This window comes from Nuphar pumila, chromosome 4 (genome assembly GCF_984573655.1).
Source record: "Nuphar pumila chromosome 4, dmNupPumi1.hap1.1, whole genome shotgun sequence".
Classification (NCBI taxonomy): Eukaryota; Viridiplantae; Streptophyta; class Magnoliopsida; order Nymphaeales; family Nymphaeaceae; genus Nuphar; species Nuphar pumila.
In genome coordinates this window covers 111,088,365-111,107,234 of record NC_143252.1, presented here as the reverse complement: position 1 = coordinate 111,107,234, position 18,870 = coordinate 111,088,365, and the positions used below count along the sequence as shown (strand labels likewise).

At 37.2% G+C, this 18,870-nt stretch overlaps 1 protein-coding gene and 4 non-coding genes across 6 annotated transcripts; all 5 read right to left on the bottom strand.

Moving 5' to 3' along the window:
- Positions 1-3,408: 3,408 nt before the first annotated feature.
- LOC149840567 (large ribosomal subunit protein uL22) lies at positions 3,409-8,721 on the bottom strand. Of its 2 annotated transcripts, XR_016431399.1 has the most exons (8): positions 8,632-8,721; positions 8,520-8,556; positions 8,369-8,409; positions 5,678-5,908; positions 5,494-5,596; positions 5,334-5,401; positions 3,671-3,804; positions 3,409-3,583 (listed from the first exon to the last, which is right to left on the bottom strand). XR_016431399.1 is itself a non-coding variant. In XM_090003206.1 (7 exons), exons 1-7 carry the CDS (start codon positions 8,632-8,634, stop codon positions 3,736-3,738), a joined length of 552 nt encoding a protein of 183 aa, XP_089859332.1. In that variant the 5' UTR covers positions 8,635-8,721; the 3' UTR covers positions 3,409-3,735. The 2 variants fall into 2 exon arrangements, 1 of the variants encoding a protein (XP_089859332.1); XM_090003206.1 differs by having other exon boundaries at positions 3,409-3,804.
- Positions 4,544-4,666, bottom strand: LOC149840571 (small nucleolar RNA snoR86). Its single transcript, XR_016431775.1, has one exon. It is a non-coding gene; the product is annotated as a small nucleolar RNA snoR86 (small nucleolar RNA).
- Positions 6,444-6,531, bottom strand: LOC149840570 (small nucleolar RNA SNORD96 family). The gene has a single exon (XR_016431703.1). It is a non-coding gene; the product is annotated as a small nucleolar RNA SNORD96 family (small nucleolar RNA).
- On the bottom strand, positions 7,273-7,403 carry LOC149840569 (small nucleolar RNA snoR74). Its single transcript, XR_016431698.1, has one exon. It is a non-coding gene; the product is annotated as a small nucleolar RNA snoR74 (small nucleolar RNA).
- On the bottom strand, positions 7,449-7,579 carry LOC149840568 (small nucleolar RNA snoR74). Its single transcript, XR_016431784.1, has one exon. It is a non-coding gene; the product is annotated as a small nucleolar RNA snoR74 (small nucleolar RNA).
- Positions 8,722-18,870: the final 10,149 nt, after the last annotated feature.

Below are 18,870 nucleotides of genomic sequence, written 5' to 3'. Positions count from 1 at the left end.
GGTTGAGGGGGAGTATTGAGATTTACTATCTATCCCAAACCAACCTTTGATTAAAATCTTAACTGGCAGGACTTACCGTCTGCGTCACAGTGTCGTGTCCTTTCTAGTTGTACGTCTAGGAGCATGACAAGACACAACACATGACATGCCCGTATCAAGCGTGGATAATATTTTAATGTTTTTTTAATGGTTCGATAGTATTTTGAATATAAATATTTTTCCATATATTTAAATACCAAAATTTTTAAATCAATAAAAAAATTGTGCCTCCCTTTCCTATTTTTTTCAAAAACCTTGTCAATTCACATCTCAAACCCGAATTGAGTCCTGGTGTATGTCTGTGTCTTTCTGACGGGTTACCATATAAAAGGGAAAAAGATATGTCTGCCTCTACCCAGAGGCCAGAGTCCCCTTGTTAAGTTTTTCAACCATGGCTATGAAGTTGACAACCCGGTAAAACCATATTTTTTATTATGTTTACATTGAAAATTTACGGGTCTTAATCAGAACTCAGATCTGGTATAAAATTTCACAGATTATACCCGGTCCATGTATTAATCGGACCTTCGGCTCTGAACCAGGATCTTAATCGGGTCTTATTATTTATCACCATACCCAGACCCTATAGGGTTTGGTTCAAGTCAAGTCCAGGTAAACCCGACTCGTTACACCCCTAACCAAGACTCCATACAGCAAGCAAAACCATGGACCGGACACAAGATTAAGGTCGTGTTTTGAGAGCCTTGCACTGGCACTCACGTGAAGCGACCAAGCTTCCATGAGGGAGCGGAGTGGTACCGACGGCAGGTTTTCTGTTTAGATGAAAAAACAATTTTCATGCATTGTCAAAGTGGTGCATTGCCAAAATGTGGTGTGAGGTTAGAGTTGCAAAAAAAACCTCTTGTGAATGGTTTTGAAATGTGATGTTTGGCTACAAACGCCATTCTCAATGAAGTGTTTTGGCAACACCACTGATCGCAAACAGCATAGAATATGAGATCACTGGTGAAAACCACAACACACCTCCTATTCAAAGGAACCCAAAATGCAGTGGAGAAGCAGTTGTTGGACAATGTACAAGCTGTTACCAATGGAGGCTCTGCTTGCCTGGGAAGAGCAGCTAGTGTAGTCACCTTGTGTTGGGACGTTGCAGGTTCAAAACCCAATGGTATAGTTGTATAACTGCTAGGAGTCTGCCTAACCTAAGCTTGCCTTGCAAAAGCTGTTCCAAGGCTCTGCATGGGAACTGTAGCTAGACTGAGAGTATACATTTGGCAAAAACTAGATAATTACCATGATGGTGGATGCTTGAAAACTGGCAACTAGGATGGGATTTATAGATTTGGAAAAAGAAATGAAACCATCATTGTGTTTGCACTAAAAACTGGATCTGGTATCTACCATCTCTTAATATGTGTTTGGAAACTAGTAGCTGCGACGGTAGTTAATGCATTTGGCAAAAGCTTGATCAAACTACCCTAGCGGTGGATGACTGAAAACTTGTAGCTAGGATGGGCATTTATGCATTTGGTGAGTGGGGTTTTCTTCTTTTTAGGCTTGTTTGGTAGCCGTTGCTAGATACATTTGCAAGGAGTTGAGGGATGTACAAATACAGGATTTCAATTAAAGCGGTTTTCAAGGGAGTTGTGGATTCTCTTTATTGTTTGAAAGCTCATGGAGACCAACTTGAATAGCAAGGAATATCAATATAGTCGGATCAGAATTAATGGACAAAAATTTGGATCCAATTCTTGGCATGTGAATCTGATAATAGAATCACAAGAAAAATAAAAGTACCAGCAATGTTTGTGACTATGGTATGAACTCATAACCTCTCATCTTGGGTTAAGTAGTGGCACTGGCCAATACCCACAATCCTAAATTAGTTGTGGCTATTGTTTAATTAGGCTTAATATTTAGTGCAGCAACGGGCCGGTTGTCTGGTAAGAGAAGCTAGTGCACGTCACCTTTTGTGGACATTGCAGGTTCAAAGCCCAATGGTATAGTTGAAAAACTGGTAGGGATCTACCTAACCCTAGCTTGACTTAAAAAAAAAGAGATGGTTATACAGCAAACTTCAATGCAGGTCGAAATGAATTCACGCCTCTGGCAACACACAAAGTTGGATCAATCCAGGCTGGTTGTGGAATAAGCTCCTGGGACAGTTTCAGCATATTTTCTAGTTGCTAGTGGATCAGGTCTAGATATTGTCCAATCCATAATAATATTAACAATAGAGTGCATCTTGACAACCATCCACTCAGGAAATCTGATCTAATCCAACATATATGGATGCAGAGCCTAGCCATTTCCAACACGAGTAAGACACTGACCAACTTTGGTTTTATGAACCGACCAATAGGGGGCTCAGCTTGTCTGGTAGGAACAGCTAGTGCACGTCACCTTGTGCTAGAACGTTGCAGGTTCAAAACTCAAATGGCATAGTTGCATAACTGGTAAGAATTGGTCTTTAAAAAAAACTTAGCCATTTCCAACGCGTAAGACACTGACCAACTTTGGTTCTATGAGCCGAACATTAGGAGTTTTGAGTTTAAACTCATGGAAAAGCCGGAAAAGATTGTCAATCCACCATAATCCTACAAAAACAAGAAGTCAGTTGAAAATACCTTCGCCTTGTGGAGGATTTGAATAGAGGAAAAAGAGGGGACCTGTGAGCCCCTGATTCCATGCCTACAATCGCAGTTACAACCAACACTACGTCCCAAACACTTCAGATTTATCAAACTACTGTAACAGCCATTGACACCTCCGATTTTCAATGTTACCATCCTCCCAAACAGGCCGTATATTTATACTAATGTATGGAATGAAATTATCAACAGCTAGATGAGGTAACTACCAAATCCAGGATTTGGCAGCAGAAACCTCCTCAAATGCATAAACTGCCTCAGAATTCCAGTTTAAAACAGAGCATTAGGGTCTGAGCCGAAGCTGATAGTGAAGATAAGAGGTGAGCTACCAGATGTATAGGATTCCATATTTGGGAGATGAACGTTGGGATAGCCTCCCATCTCCCCTTTTCAAATGCAACCTGAAAAGGATGCACTTGGAAAATCCACTTTCATCACCCTTTTATACTACTCTTATCCGTCTCATTTCCGGCTCCCAAACAGAGCCTTGGAGGAGAAAGCTGTTTTTTTTTTGTTTTATGATGACAAACCCTCACCAAAGCGAGAGAAAACTCCAGTGGAGCCCCACAACCACCCTGCCTTCGCTCACGTCCAAAAGCTAGACACCCGTGCACCAACAGAGTTTGATCCAGGGTCTTCAACTCAACATCTTAAGAGCCAGATGGGTTACCCATCTGCGGTTTAAGGAGATAGCTGTCAAATCTAGTATTTGGCAGCTGCCAACTTCCCAAATGCATAAACTACATTGGACTACCAGTTTCCAAACAGAGTCTCTACATCCATAAGTAGCTTTTATGGATGGATATTATTTATGGGCACAGAACACAATTCAACAAATCCTACATTGCAGTACAAAGATACATTTTCCATGGAATCTAGCAAATAGCAGAGCCACCAAAGAAAACTTGCAAAAGTAACATAATCCTAAGAACCTGCATTACCAAAAAATCACTGTTCTGTGAGAAGTTCGTAAAACACCCCAGGAAGTAAGAACTGAAGATAATAAACACAAAACTCACAAGATAAGAAATCCCAAAATCCACAATTCGTATTACTGCTCTGCTCTCACCCTCTCCCACGCTCTTCAAGAGGATGCCCCACTTCGAATTACTTGATTTTTCTTGGGCTTCCTGGGTGCAACCTGTGTTTCAGCCTGCATATAAACCACGATGGAATGCATAAACCTTCCAATAAAAGATTTAATTGCATGTATGAACAAACGACATCACTAAAACAAACAAGCTCAATAAACAGAAATTTCCAGATTAAACCAGCATAAAAAAAGTGAGGCTAAGCAACTAGGCACAAGTTTTAATAAAGCGGTATTCAAGAATCCACATCAACACATTAACCTTGTCCGAAAAAATAGTCTAAGGTGGTGTTTGACTGGCAGAACGCTGGAAGTCTGGACAAGCTGAGCGGCAAATGTTCTGAACATGAGTCGCACCAAGACACAAAGCATCCTGTGCCAGCGATCACAGGATGAGTATCAAACACAGGACAATACCCACGCAGAGGACTGCAGTCCCCGTGCGGGGTTGTCCTACGAATCAAACATCCTCTAAAAGGTAAATGAGCTTCAGTTTCAAAACCAGGGAGCATCCAAGCTAAATGAGTTTAGAAGAATCTGTTGCTCATTGAGACCAAGTTCTGAGTGATGTTTGAATTTGATAATTGCATGACTTGAAGCCAAACATCATCCAATCCACATTGCTTGAAGTAGGCATGGGTGAAGTCAACACTTCAATTTACAAGGCATTAGAAATTGCTTGAGAAAACGAATATATATAAGTCAAAGAAGAATGATTCGATAAATAAAATCGTTGAAAATGAAAAAGGGGTCATTTTCACTGCTCCAATTGAAGTCATGGGTATATTTTATTTTCTAAAAGAGTGTAGCAATTTGTTCGAGGCCGACTATGAAGGATCACAGAGGCACGGAGAATTGCAGAGAAGTATGCTATTGCCAGCCTTCAAGACAAACATTTGCCATTGGTTTTCTGACGGTTTTGCTCTGCTGACTGGCCCAAGGATTCTGGAGATCAGGATTCCATGGTAAAATAGACGAATCACTCGTAATATTTCTATTGTAATAGTAAGTAGCAATTTGTTTGAGTCCAACTATGAAGGATCACAGACAGAATTGCAGACAGTTATGCTATTGCCAGCCATCAAGACAAATATTTGTCATTTGGCTTTACAACGGTTTTGCTGTGCTGACCCGCCTAAGGGCTCAGGACGACCAGGATTTGACAATAAAAAAAAGGTATTTTTCTTTCAAAACATAGCAAGATTGCTTGGTGAAAATTAAGAGAAATCCAAAGAGCAATGACTACCGCATAAGAATATGTATAGTTATTACTAGCCTTCAAGACAAAAGGCAAACAACGCTATGATAAAATCTTATGGTTAATAAAACATTAACATGATGCATAAGATAAAGGCACGACACATTTCCTTTTTTGGAAATGAAAAACAAACAGTAATGCACAAAAACCAAAATGCATGGCACACATGCATGTCTATGTTCATGTTTGTGTTTGAGCACAACAAGCAAACTGCTTATGGAAAAGATGCAGCAAAGTGTATTTTCACGTAAATACAAGTATACAACATAGAGAGCCTACAACAAACCCTATAATTTTTGCTTGGAATACAATGAAAATGCGACTTTAAAATTACCTCTTTCTTAACAGGAGCCTCCTTCTCTGACAAAATCAGCTCAATATGACAAGGTGAAGACATGTAAGCTGCGAGAAAAATGAGATTGTTAAAATCTGTGCCCCACACACTAATATCAAAATATATGCATGAACCCATGTGCAACTAAAAGCAAACTTACGGTTTATCCGTCCGTGTGCACGATAAGTACGTCTTCTCTGCTTTTGGGCCTGGTTAACTTGAATGTGAGAAATATACAGTGTATCAACATCCAAACCTTTCACCTGAATAAGATGTTGAAAATGAACATGTGGGGATAAATGAATAAGCAGACAACTAAAAGAAAAAGTTAAAAAAATCCATACATCTGCATTGCTCTCAGCACTTTTCAGCAAGTTCAGGATAAACTTGGCAGACTTTAAAGGCCATCGCCCTTGGCCATTAGAATGGCGAACCTTTGCTTGAGCTGTTCGCCCAACTCCACCGCAAAAACGCCTGAATGGAATGGCTTGCTTGTGGGCAATAACATCCTCGAGGTACCTCTTTGCCTTGTCCAATGGCAGCTTCCTTATTGCAAAGGCTGTCTCACGGGTATTCTGGAGGCATAAAAATGGCATTTATGAAACTAATGCAACATTCACAAGAGCAAAACATCTAATATTTGTGACAAAAAGACAACAGAATCTCTCATTGTATATGTGCAAAATATCAGCCGCACATTGAGAAGAAAATCATGATTTATTAGACAGAATTTGAAGAAACAAAAACTATGGTGATGGCAACAGAAAGGCACCATTGTTAAGTTTGGAATGCATTCTCAAGATTATTCATCAAGTTATCCATTAACAATATCATAAGATTGAGTCAAATTGGGGAAAACAAAAACTTGAAATGAGCACAAAGAAGCTCTTAATTCAAGATCCATGAGCAAGCATGCAAAACAACAATGCTGATAAACAATAACCTTTATGAAAAAAGTACAGTTTGGCAATTAATACAGCAGTCATCAGAATGAATTTATCAATGTAAACAAAACAGCACAGAAAAGCTATATTTCACATCAGAAATGGTTAAATAGGTTATATAAAAAACATAACCTAAAACTAGTTTTGAGTCTCCAAGAAACAGGGATGGCCTCAGAAAAGTCGATGTCAACAAGGCTTGAAACCACATCTGTCCCGAAAGATGGTATATTTTAAGGTAATATCGTCATCGGCCAACTCAAGAAACAGAAATTGCAGAAGAGGCAAAGAAATGAAGATGAAGGCAAAATTGCCAACAATCTGGTCAGATTATTTGTATGTCATTGAAATAAACTTCTTTTGGCCAAAAATGCAACAAGTTCTCAAAAACTCAACATCATATCCATACACCAAACATGTTATCAAACAAAACTCAAAATTTCCAATATTGAGAGAAGTCGTGATGATCAAAAGAAGAAATAAGGTCATAAAGCAACCATAAAGATTCCAAAAAATAGAAAGACCACACTAGTATTTCATATTGCATCAAATGCTGAATTAACAAAAGAAAACTTTAAAGAAGTTACTAAAATCAACGAGACAAAACAAGCTAAACAGTTGCTTTCCTAACATAAAAGATCAAAATGAATGCAGCCCCACACATGAAGGAGATAAGAACAGCAAAGATCCTAACATCGAGAAGAACTTTAAAGAGGCCTCAAAAGAACCCTGTATAAATCATTTGAAAAATGGAACTTCAGCTAGAATGTTAAGCATCAAGTACCAAAACTATAGAAATCCACAGAAAATCAACTTCTTATATGGCCTGACTAAACTAGAACTAAAAAAACAGTTTTCAATCATCCGCACACCTAAACATGAGAGATACACGTTTTCACAGCAATGAACAAATTCAAGCTTCAAAAGCCCCCGAATATTGTAAAGATCACAACAAATGAGGCTTCACACAGAAACCAGAAATAAAAAGCATCTAAACATTGTGTCACATCATTTTTTGAACCTCTGGTCACAGGCAAAGCCTACAATGATTCACCCAATAACAATGCATTCTTTGTCCCTGAAGCTTACGAGAGACCAGTTCATTGAGGCAACAAGCCCCTGCTTTTACTCTTCAGGTTTTACACAGAAACCAGAAATGGAAAACATCAAAACATAATGTCACATCAATTTTTGAACCTTTTGTCACAGGCAAAGCCTACAATGATTCACCCAATAACAACGAATTCTATGTCCCTGAAGCTTACGAGAGACCAGTTCATTGAGACAACAAGCCCCTGCTTTTTCTCTTCAGATTTTGCACTAATTCCTATCAAATCCCATTTCGATAAAACTATTAACAAAAATAACAACGCTATGTAATTGTTGTATAGATAGGACCATACAAATTATATCAGTTTGCATGCTCATATTCTAATCTAATAGTTGCCACAAGGTCTGATCCATAAATTTCACTTTGACGCTGGCCAATTTCAGGTTTTCAGGGTGTGTTTGCATCACAGTACAAACACGTGCGTGGAACCAAGCGGTCTCGCGTGTGGTGTGTACCACATTTGAACGAGCAGAACAAAGCATCACAGAAGGGGAACCCTTTGTTCTCCGCTGTTCTTTTTTAAACTGAAACAATTGGACAGAAGACCAACCAGTTGTCTGGGCAGCAAACACAAAAATGATTTGTTGCAGGCGATAAAAGCGGCAGCAAAAGAAAATCCATTACGCTGAATCTATAAGCAGAGTCTACCACCAAAATCAGATACCTAGCAGAAACAACTAAGTTCCAATCGTATCAAAGAGCCGCTCAGCCCTCATCTAACTCACACCATCGACGTGGAACTCAATCAACGAAAACTGCACATAATTCTCCCTGGCCCTCTAGCTTAACACTCAAGCATTCCCTTCAAAATGCCCGAAAAAAGCAAGCAACCAAGCAAAAAAATATCGCAACAAAAAACAGATCCAAAACTAAAATGCCATGGGCACAAGCCAAACGAGTTCGCGTCACAAGAATGCATAACCCATAGACACAAAACGGAAAAATTCTGATTCTACGCGGAACTCCATAGAGAGAGCAAATACCTTGAAGTGAACCCTAAGATCCGAACCCCGTGCCTTGCACGCTGAAACAGAAGCAATAGACCTCGTCAGGATGAAGCAATCACCGGTAGAAACAAAGCATTTACAACACAAACTCTAGAGCTATAGACCATATGAAGATTAGGGAACTCACATTTGGTGGGGTTATCGGGTTCCCGCGAGTACTTCACCTGAAACAAACATTGGAAATAAACGATAAGGATTCAGAATCGATCGAAGGCAGAGAGAGAGAGAAAGAGAATAACCATTTTCGTTCCGGATCGAGCTCCCCCGGCAAGAGCGACGTCGTCTCTTGCTGCTCAGCAGAGGGAAAGAAGGATTAGGGTTTTACTTTGCTTTTATACCAGAATAAATTTCGGCTTACGCTGAGGAAATTTTTGGTATTCTCCTGATGCCCCTTCTCTACTTCCTTTTATTTTCCTTCTGATTCCTCTTTTGTCTTTTCTATGGCTCAAACGGATCTGGTTTGGTCGGGCCTTTGATCCGAATCCGGTACTTTTTTTTTTTTGGATATTTACTCGGAGAGAAACTGGGAAGCAGATCAGGTCATGCTGAACATGAGAGTTTTTGCTCATGCCAGCATCATGGCCGTCCGATTTGTATTTTGAAAAGCTAAAAAGACGGCCACGAGACGGCCACGATGTTAGCATGATTAAAAACGCTCATGTTCAGTATGACCTGATCTGCTTCCGAGAAACTGCACCAGGAACAGAGATCTAGCTGCGCTGGCTCTGCCTACTGTACTTACAAGACAGTGTAAAACTCTATGGGCTTACCTCTTACTTACAAGGAGTCACCGCGCTTAGGCTTAAGGGTCCGTGAGATTTTAACCTAGACCGCCTGCCTAACGGCCTAGCCCGTCCGATCCCACTAGGCCATACCCCTTTGGGCCGGTACTTTATTTGAAAATACGGATGATTAAAATAGGGTTGCAAGGATATAGGAATAAGATATGGTTGGATATCAAATATGAGATTGACATGTTATTGTCATATATATAGATCCTTTAAGTAAAATTCAAATGTATATTCAGATCAGATTAGGACCTATTGAATTGGATTACTTTAGGATTCTAGGTGGATTTTGATCAGTATTTTAAGTGGAATATATGGCTGATCTGAATCAGAATCCAAATGGATTGCATTCTTTATGTAAACAGCTTGTTTTTGTTCTATTTTTCTGGTATCTATTTTTCTAAAATTTGAATTTGCATTTAGATCCAGCATGATCCATCCCGGATCCAGCACGTTTGCATTCCTAGATGAAAGTCTGTCTCAAAGGGTATTCAAATGGGATCTGGATTTATATTAAAAGTGTGTTTGGTAAGATCTCATGAGATTTAGATTCTCATGCAAATGAGAGAATGAATCTCATTGCTCATTAGTATTGGCTAAACAAACATCAATAAATGAATGGTGAGAAACCGACTCTCATGGGCCTTTGCAAACGAGAATGTTTTCTCATTTACCTGAGAATCAAAGGTGGATCGAGGGGCGAGGAGCCCCTCCTAAAGTTTTGAAAAAAAATTATTATTTTATTATAAAAAAATATATTTTAGTTTTATATTTTATTTTATTATGAAATTCTTTTGCACCCCTTTTAAGCAAAATCCTGGATATATTTTAGTCTTATATTTTATTTTATTATAGATTTTTTTTTTTGCCCCACTTTAAGCAAAATCTTAGATCGGCCGCTGCTGAGAATCATAATCACTAGGATCAGCTTGTGATTCTGAATTGTATGATTCCAAATCAAATCTGATTTGGAGTCACATGTGATCCAGCACACCAAATGAGAGTAAACATGTGAGTTTGGGACAGAAAGTGAGGGATCGGATTGTCTAAGATGGATCAGTGCGTTATATCAAAATTATCTTTAAATTCTAAAAAACTTTACTTATGACCAATTTGTAAAAAAAATGATTTTTCTCTTATTTACACGATCCATTATGGCGACATATATTTCAAATTGGGGGACAATTTTACATCGTCGAATTTTATGTGGATTCGGATCAGATTCAACACATACTTGATCCATTTGCATCTCTAGAGGCACTAGTGCAAACAAATCGTTTCAGTATGGGCCATGGTTGACCCGTACCAAATACTGAATAGTGGAGAGGAAGTTTGGTTGCAAACTTAACTCAGGGTAGCAAACTCTGCAACCCAGGTTTACGTATTGTACTGGATCTAACTAACACAAAATGTATAGGACAAAAAAGGTTGTACATGCACATTAAAAGTGGAAACTGAATGAACCTGACATGCATCCAAATATAGATCCGATATAAATCACCAATCCAAAGTTTACCCTAGTCCGAGAAAAGTTTAGGTAATGTAAGTACAAAACCAATCATCTTTTTACTGGATTAGACCCAAAAAATGGTTAAAAAAACGTTTTACATGTAAAAAGTGCAAATGGAGTGGATTTGACATGCATCTAAATATAGATATGCGATAGAGAGCTCGAAATCAAACCTTTTCCTAGTTTAGAAAAAATTCTAAATGATGTAAAACCTAAATCTGATAATATTTTGCATCCAGATCTTGTGCTTGTTTTGTCCGGTTAGGCATCTTCAAAAATTATAGTTTCCCATGTTTTTTTCTCACATCTAACTCCATAGATGTGATCTATAGGTTTTATTGAGTGAGAACCGGTTATAGGTTTTTTCACTGATCCAAAATCAATGGCGATGAAGACATTGATTTTTTTTTGCTCATAAAAATGCATTTTTTTCGTCAAAAAAAACATGATTTCAAAGTCTATTCTCGACATATTGAGCATGCTAGACACATCTAATTATTCAGATCTATCTTAAAAACACTTCAAACTATAGGGCCTAACTGGGCAAAATGAGTAAAGAGTGCCTAATATGGTCAGTTCTTTTATATATATATATATATATATATATATGGGTTTAATATTGGCTACTAATTAAGGTATAGAACTAATGATTTAGAAATCAAAAATCATAGGTGCAAGTTGTATCGACTCAATCTAACCACGTAGATGTGTTCATCATGGTTTGTTTGCTAACGATCAAACCTTGGATCATGCTTTTTCTTATGTAAAAAATATGTTCTTTTGAGTTATTAATTTTTGGCATATTGTGGGTCATTGGTTTTTTGACCCCTTTCAAAACCTGATTACTTGTCATAATCAAATGATTCAAAACAAGTTTTTCACTAAACGATGATTGATAATGCATTCATGATTATCATAAAATAGATGCATTTATGTGCCTTTTATTGTGTTAAAGCTCATGTTTATGTTGTTTTAGGTATTATGGAGCTACGATTCGAATTTCATGCAATTTAGAGTTAAAACAATCAAGTTATGACCATTTTAAGATTTCGGAGCAAACTTTGAGGCGAATCGGGTCCCGATCCAGTCCGAATAGCAGTTGATGGATATTGAATCCACACTCTAATCCAGCATTCCTTTTTTTGTGCATAAATATAAAAATTAATAAAATATTAAAATTATTAAAAAATATTAAAACTATAAAAATATCATTAAATCACAATAATGTACAATATAATTGAAAAAAAAGATTAAGAAGTTTGAAAATTTTGCATAGCCTTGTACTGTTTTTGGAGTTTTTTATAACTTGTAACATTTCATGAAACTGTTGCAATTTTTTCAAAGTCTCGACATAATTTTGTAAACTGGAACAAACCACTGCATGTTTTATCAGTTTCCCAACAAACCTACCATAAATACAGCTAAGAAATGTGCCACATGGACATGCCATTTTGGCTGTGTCCCTGGTGACATGAGCGGACACGATGCAACACCAATATGTATGCCAATATTTTATAATAATATTTCATTACAACTTAATATTATTTCAATAAGAAAGCTAGTTTTAATGTTAAAATATACAAAAAAAATATTTTTTTATTGAGTAAAAAACCAACCAAATTTGTGTCATCGTGTCCTGTTATCAAATCCCATATCCTTGAGTCCCCGCATCATTGCGACATAGCCAAGAATTATGAAAGGTTAATCTAATGTTGATATCCATTTTATGTTCTTGCAAAGGTTCTAGTGATACAGTGATACGTGTCAACTGGTCGGGTTTACCCAGACCCCACCCAAACCAAACCCTATATGGTCTGGGTATGGTGATAAATAAGAAGACCCGATTAAGACCTGGATCTGAACCCAAAGGTCCGATTAATACATGGACCCAAGTATATTTTGTGAAATTTTATACAAGACCGGGGCCAGACCAGGGTTCTGATTAAGATCCTAAAGTTTCAATGTAAAAATGATAAAAAGTATGGTTTTACCGTTCATGTAGTTCCTATCGGGTTCGGGTATGTTTTTTCATATAATGGACCCAATTAGACTCGGGTCTGGACCCGATACCATACTCAAAAATATAGTCCAAGTGTGGTTCCACCTGGGTCTGAACTAAACCCGACGGTTGACAACCCCACCCAGAAGTAGGGGTGTCAACATATCAGGTTTGGTTTGGGACCTATGTAAAACCAGACTTGGACCAGATTTTTAGGTATGGTATCGGGTCCAGACTTGGGTCTAATCAGGTCCACTATAAGAAAAACCATGTCAGGACCCAATAAGAACTACATGAACCAAACCCTGATCATACCCTGGTAAAATCATATTTTTTATTATTTTTACATTGAAAATTTATGGATCTTAATCGAAACTCGGGCCTGGTATAAAATTTCACAAACTGTACTCAAGTCCATGTATTAATCGGACCTTTGGGTCCAGACCTGGGTCTTAATTGGGTGTTTTTATTTATCACCATACCCGGATCCTATAGGGTTTGGTTCGATTAGGGTTCGGGTAAACCAAGCCCGTTGACACCCCTACCCACAAGGACTCTACTCATGTGTTAGAAGTGATTTGTGAACACCACCCAGTTGACAATACATCCTGATGAAGAGGTCCAAAGGATTTATGACGCCCTCCAATGGAAGGTGGAAATGGCTCCGTCGGTCCTGACAACACCCAAGAAAGGTCACAGCCCACGGAGCTAAAGAGGAACTAAGAAGTACCAATGGGGGCTCAGCTTGTCTGGTACGAGCAGCTAGTGCACATCACCTTGTGTATGGGACGTTGCAAGTTCAAAACCCAATTCTAAGCTACATAGGTAGGGGTGTCAACCGGTCAGGTCGGGTTTGGTTTGGACTCAGGTAGAACCAGACTTAGACTCAATTTTTGGGTATGGTTTCAGGTCCACTATAAGAGAACCCAATAAGAACTACATAAACCATACTTATTAAAATAATTTTTTATTATTATTCTTACATTGAAAATTTGCAGGTCTTAATCATAATTCGGATCGAGTGTATAAAATTTCACAAATTATACCCGGATTCATGTATTAATCGGACCTTTGGGTTCGAACCCAGGTTTTATTATTTATCACCATACCCGGACCCTATAGGGTTTGGTCTGGGTAAACCGGACGCCTTGACACCCTCCTATACATAGGGCACTAGTGTCATCCTCTTTCCTCGAATCTTTCCGTCCCGTGAGATCTGAGTTTGATCACGACCCAATAATACTTGAGTTTGGGGATTGAAACAAGCACAACAGGAAAACAATTTGCCATATCACCCTACCGATCGCCTGGGTGTTGGTAGTAGGAAAGATCAACATTCTGATTAGGGGTGTCAACCGGTCAGATTGTGTTTGGTTAGGACTCAGCTGGAACCAGACTTGGACTCATTTTTTGGGTATGGTATTGGGTCCAGATTCAGGTTTAAACGGATTAACTATAAGAGAAATCATACATGGACCCGATAATAACTACATGAATCAGACCCGGTAAAATGATACTTTTAGTATTTTTAATCGAATATCTGGTCGGGCCCGGGTCTGATTTAAATTTTCACAAACTATACCCATATCCATGTATTAATCAGACCTTCAGGTCCAAACCCGAGTCTTAATAAGGTCTTCTTATTTTTCACCATACCCGGACCCTATAGGGTTTGGTCCGGGTAAACCCGACCTTTTGACAACCCTACTCATGATAATCAGCATAATGTTTACAAAAAATTATAATAAATCCTAATCCAAATATGGATCTGGAATAGATTTGATACTACACTAAGATCTAAAATAAAATCCAAATGAAATAATTTAGAAAACTCAAATAATCAAAACCAATTCGAATCAATCCTATAATCCACTGATATCTCGTTCTTACTCATGCATAATCAGAGTTAGGGGCTCCACTAGGTCTGATCGAGGAACAATGTTGAATGTACATGTTTATGATCCGAATTAGATCCAAAAATCAGTTTACTAATAGTTGAGCCCGCCCATGATACCAGCATGTTTATGATCTGGGTTCTGAATTAGATCCAAAACCAGTTTATGTACTTGGTTCTTCCCACCCATGATACCAGCATGTTTATGATATGGATTCTGGATTAGATCCAAAACCAGCTTATGAACATGGTTCTTCCCATCCCTAGCGTTGAAATACCAACAAAGTTTTTTCTGGGTGCAAAGGCAAGTTGTCTAAGGGTGCAGCCCACGTTGGTGGCACATTGGCTGCAGTTTGGTCCGCACGATGGAGGGAATCCAGCCCCTCAGTAAGCACCTTGGTGGCCTGGTGGGCCCCATCCATGTAAGGTGGGGTTTTGATTATCTTCATTGGACGTCATCCATTGCGAAGATCCAATGGTCCCCGATCACCTGATTGTCGTTGGTGTCACCTATGCCATCTTCGACAACTGGAGTCAACCAGGGTTCTATAAAACCAAGCGTCTACATCAGATCCCTATATGGCGAAATTTTTGAAGAAAAGTTTAAAAAACTTATTAAAATCTTGTATTTGCTCCCAGACAAGTGGAGCCCCCGTTGGTCATATCCTATTAATTAGATTCAGTAAAAAGAGTGGTGTGAGTTTTATGAAAATAATTTTTAAAATGATATTTTTAATGAAAACTAAATGAAAGCTAAACACTAAATAATAAAAATCGGCTCGCACGAGTGGCGGAGTCTGGGTCGAACTCAGAGAATAGAAATACTTTATATTCAAGCATACAATCTAAACTACTCTTTATTGCAAAAAAAAAAAATCAATTAATCGAGTTAATAAGAAAATAGTGTAGCCCTCTGCGAGAAACTTTAAACAATAATTAACGGCCTTATTACAAACCCAATTAATTAAAAATAAAACTTAAGCTAAAAATAAAAGAGAAAAGTCTTCGCTTCGAGTCTTGTAATCCCTTTGAATTAATTTGTTTTCTTTTGTCCTTCTCTCTTTGTACCTTTTTGTATGGTTTGATAAATCAAAAGGAGAGTTTTGCCCTAAGGGCTCTCTGAGGATACTTTGAGGGCACGAAAAAGGGGTTCACCGTACATCCAAACGCTTTCCTGCAAGACACAGAAATAAAACACAAAGCAAACAAAGAAATCTACGAGAAAATCAAAGATGAATATGAAGAAAAATTATAAAAACATGAATTAATTAACATGAACTAAACTAATAACATGAACTAACTTATAACAACCTGCACTAAAAGACAAAATAGCAAAATTACTTAACTAACAATCAAGAAACTAAATTATAATAAATTAATAACTAACTAATTCAAGAAATCAATTAAACTAAAAGATCAAGAACACAATCAACTGAACCTAACAAACTAATTAATCAATTAATCTAATATCAACAAGTTACTAAAAATTAACAAGAACTAAAAAAAATGGGCCATCAAGAAACTATGCTAATCGGCTAATCTGAATAAAGTAAAACTACTTATTAACTATATGCAAGAAAAACAACTAACTAATGACAAACTAAACTATAAATTATATGCTACCCGAATTCTCATACTTACTTGATAAAGCTAAAACAATGACAAATTAACTTAGGCAACCTATCTAACTCAACCAATAAATAAATAAAACGTTAGGAGAGAAATTACTAATTGAATAACATGACTTCACTAATTAAAATTCATGACAAGATTAACTAATTAACAACTAATGTTGTATGAAAATATTAATGTCACAGATTACACATCTAAGAATACATTAATATTAACTCCCAAAGCTAACTAATCAAGCAAGTGAATAAAGAAAAACAAGATCGGCTACCTTAATATTAACTCCCAACCTATCTGAAAACTAATTCTATATGACTAACATATTGAAATACCTCTAACTTACCAGAGTGCAAGAAATAAATTAAAACGTGAACCAAAACCCAAAAAAAACAACGTGCTGAACACAAAAACACGCTGGAACTAAATAATCTAGGCAATAAAAAAAAATTGCTGGATTACACAAAATAATATCTAACTGACTAAAAGACGGACAGCAATCACGGCTATGCTATACGACTAATCGCAAAGAACAAAATTACAAGACACGACTAGATATTATCGATTTTCCTAATCTAGCAAGCACTTTAACTCGCTAAAGCAAAACTAATCTAATGTTTAATGAAACTTACTTACAGTTATTAAACAGTAGACAAAACGAAGAAATACGATCTATTTGACTAGCAATTAATTCAGAAATTAATTCAGAAGTCTATGCAAGAAGCTAATGGGCAAAAAAAAAAAAAAGAAATACTATTTATATGATCTAAAAAACAAAGAAAAGAAAACTGAATATAAAAACGTATTGCAGATTATTCTAAACCAAATCTAATCTTAAACTAAGCAAGAATTGAGAGCACAAAATATAAAACCTATATTAAAACTACGATCTACCTAAATCAAGATTTTTCAAGACTTAAATCAAGAAAATAGCTAAACTATATCAAAACAAAATATATTTTTTTTATTTTTTTATTTTTATCAGATGAAACTATTCTAAATATGTAGATGATGTGATGATCCACTAAAACTACATGCAATGTTATGCTTTATGCGATGCAAAACTAGATCTACGGTGAAACGGGAGAGAAATAAGCAAACCTGATGATCCGCTTCCGCCGGATTGAATGAGAAGAGAAGATAGTTAATCCCAGCTGAACACACGCATCCCCGACGAAAATAACGGTTGCCGATGACAGATTGGATGAGAAGAGAAGAAGAAAAAGAAGAGAGGGGAAGAAATCACCAAAGATCGAAAATAAGGGAGAAAGAGAAGAGAGGGAGGGAGCAAATGAGGGCTTGAGGCTGCTGGAAAAACGTTTTTTCAGCCCTCAAAACCACTATTTATAATCTCTAATTAGGTTAAAATTCAAAATTTCAAAAAGAGTTTGATAATTTTTCTCAATTTTCAAAACAGGGTCTCTTTCTAAAAAACGTGTTTTTCAAAGGAATGTTTTTTTAAAACCCATTCAAAATAATTAAGTAAGGCCTACTCTAACTAAATTATAATTAAGAAAATTCTAAAACTAATAAAAATACTGAAAAGTGCAGGGCCGAATTGAAAAATATAATTTTTCTCAAAAATTTGATTTCGAAGCAAATACTCGAAACAACGATAAAGATGGGTTTTTAATGCGATTTTATCATGGATCATGTATAAATAAAGATGAATAAAATGCAAAATATATGCATGATTAGAGAGCATCCAATTTGATCAGGTTTGGATTCAGTATGCTGATTTACATGATTACATCCAAATCCAAAATTGAGTCAGAACCAAATTCAAATTACACATTATCCGACCAGAATACATGTATAATATCTCCAAATAGCAAATCAGATTTAGACTCACCATCATCTTTTTCCCCACTTGACTATGAATTTGAATCCAAATCCGAAATTGCTAAATCCAAAAGGTCATATTCAGTAAAGCTTGGATCTAAACCGATTCTAACCCGTTTACACCCGTACTCATCATGGAATTTTTGGTTCAAACATCAAAATAATTGCTGGACCATGGACCTATTCTTGAACACCCTTTCTGGTCCAAACAACAAAGGAAGAGATGGGCCATGGGTGCATTCCCAGTTTTCGGTTACACTTACACCTTTGGTAGGTCAGGATATGATTGATAAAAAGTTGAATCTACATTATATATATAGATACGGGGAGGCCAAAATTAGAATTTGATTCCATTATATGTTCGAAAACAAACAGCGGGATTAGTGCTTTTGAGAATTCGATTCATGGAATTAATTTCTCTCAAATCCCCTAATCCAAAATACCCTAGAGGTTTGGATTGTGTTCAATAGAATCCCCAACCAAAATCCAGGGCGTTGATTTCCAATACAAACTATTAAAATAAGCTCCAATTGTGCATTTCAATCAGTTTCAGACTTGATTTATTATATTATCATCGAATTCTAAGATTCAAATCGGCATATCCCTTTTTCTTCTTTAGTTAGGCCAAGGGAAAACCCCTCCATCACTGATTGCACCTTGGCGGACTTCTGGTCATAGTTGGCAAACTCGCCCGTTTGAACTGGTCAACTCGGTGACTCGGATCAAGTGAAAACCCAACTGAGTCACGGTTTATGTTTTACCCATTTTCAACCCAAACTCGGTGGAGAATCGGTTCAGGTTGAAACTCAGTTTGAACCA